This window comes from Meleagris gallopavo, chromosome 1 (assembly GCF_000146605.3).
Source record: "Meleagris gallopavo isolate NT-WF06-2002-E0010 breed Aviagen turkey brand Nicholas breeding stock chromosome 1, Turkey_5.1, whole genome shotgun sequence".
NCBI classification, from domain to species: domain Eukaryota; kingdom Metazoa; phylum Chordata; class Aves; order Galliformes; family Phasianidae; genus Meleagris; species Meleagris gallopavo.
The window spans coordinates 7,070,986-7,071,186 of record NC_015011.2 but is presented as its reverse complement, the minus strand read 5'-3'; the positions used below and the strand labels follow the sequence as shown (position 1 = coordinate 7,071,186).

The following is a 201-nucleotide window of genomic DNA, read 5'->3' as shown; positions in this document are numbered from 1 at the left end:
CGCTACCTGCGCGTGTGCCGCTGTCTACAAGGTGTGCGAGCCCGGGGCGCCGCAGGATCGCGGTGGGGCCCGGGGTTGCGGGGCTGCGCTGCAGGGCGGCTCATGGTGATGCTTCTCTCTGCAGGACGGCCGCGCCGATGTGGTCGCTAACGACGCCGGAGACAGAGTGACTCCTGCGGTTGTGGCTTTCGCAGAGAACGA

The 201-nt window shown here is 68.7% G+C and overlaps 1 protein-coding gene across 1 annotated transcript in view; it reads left to right on the top strand.

Moving 5' to 3' along the window:
* Positions 1-201, top strand: part of HSPA14 (heat shock protein family A (Hsp70) member 14) — a 10,913-nt gene that overhangs the window by 176 nt on the left and 10,536 nt on the right. Inside the window, exons 2-3 of the mRNA XM_010718176.3 lie at positions 1-31; positions 125-201. The exon at positions 1-31 is cut by the window's left edge and continues 2 nt beyond it. Coding sequence (XP_010716478.2) covers positions 1-31; positions 125-201 — 108 coding nt within the window. The remainder of the gene's footprint in view (positions 32-124) is intronic.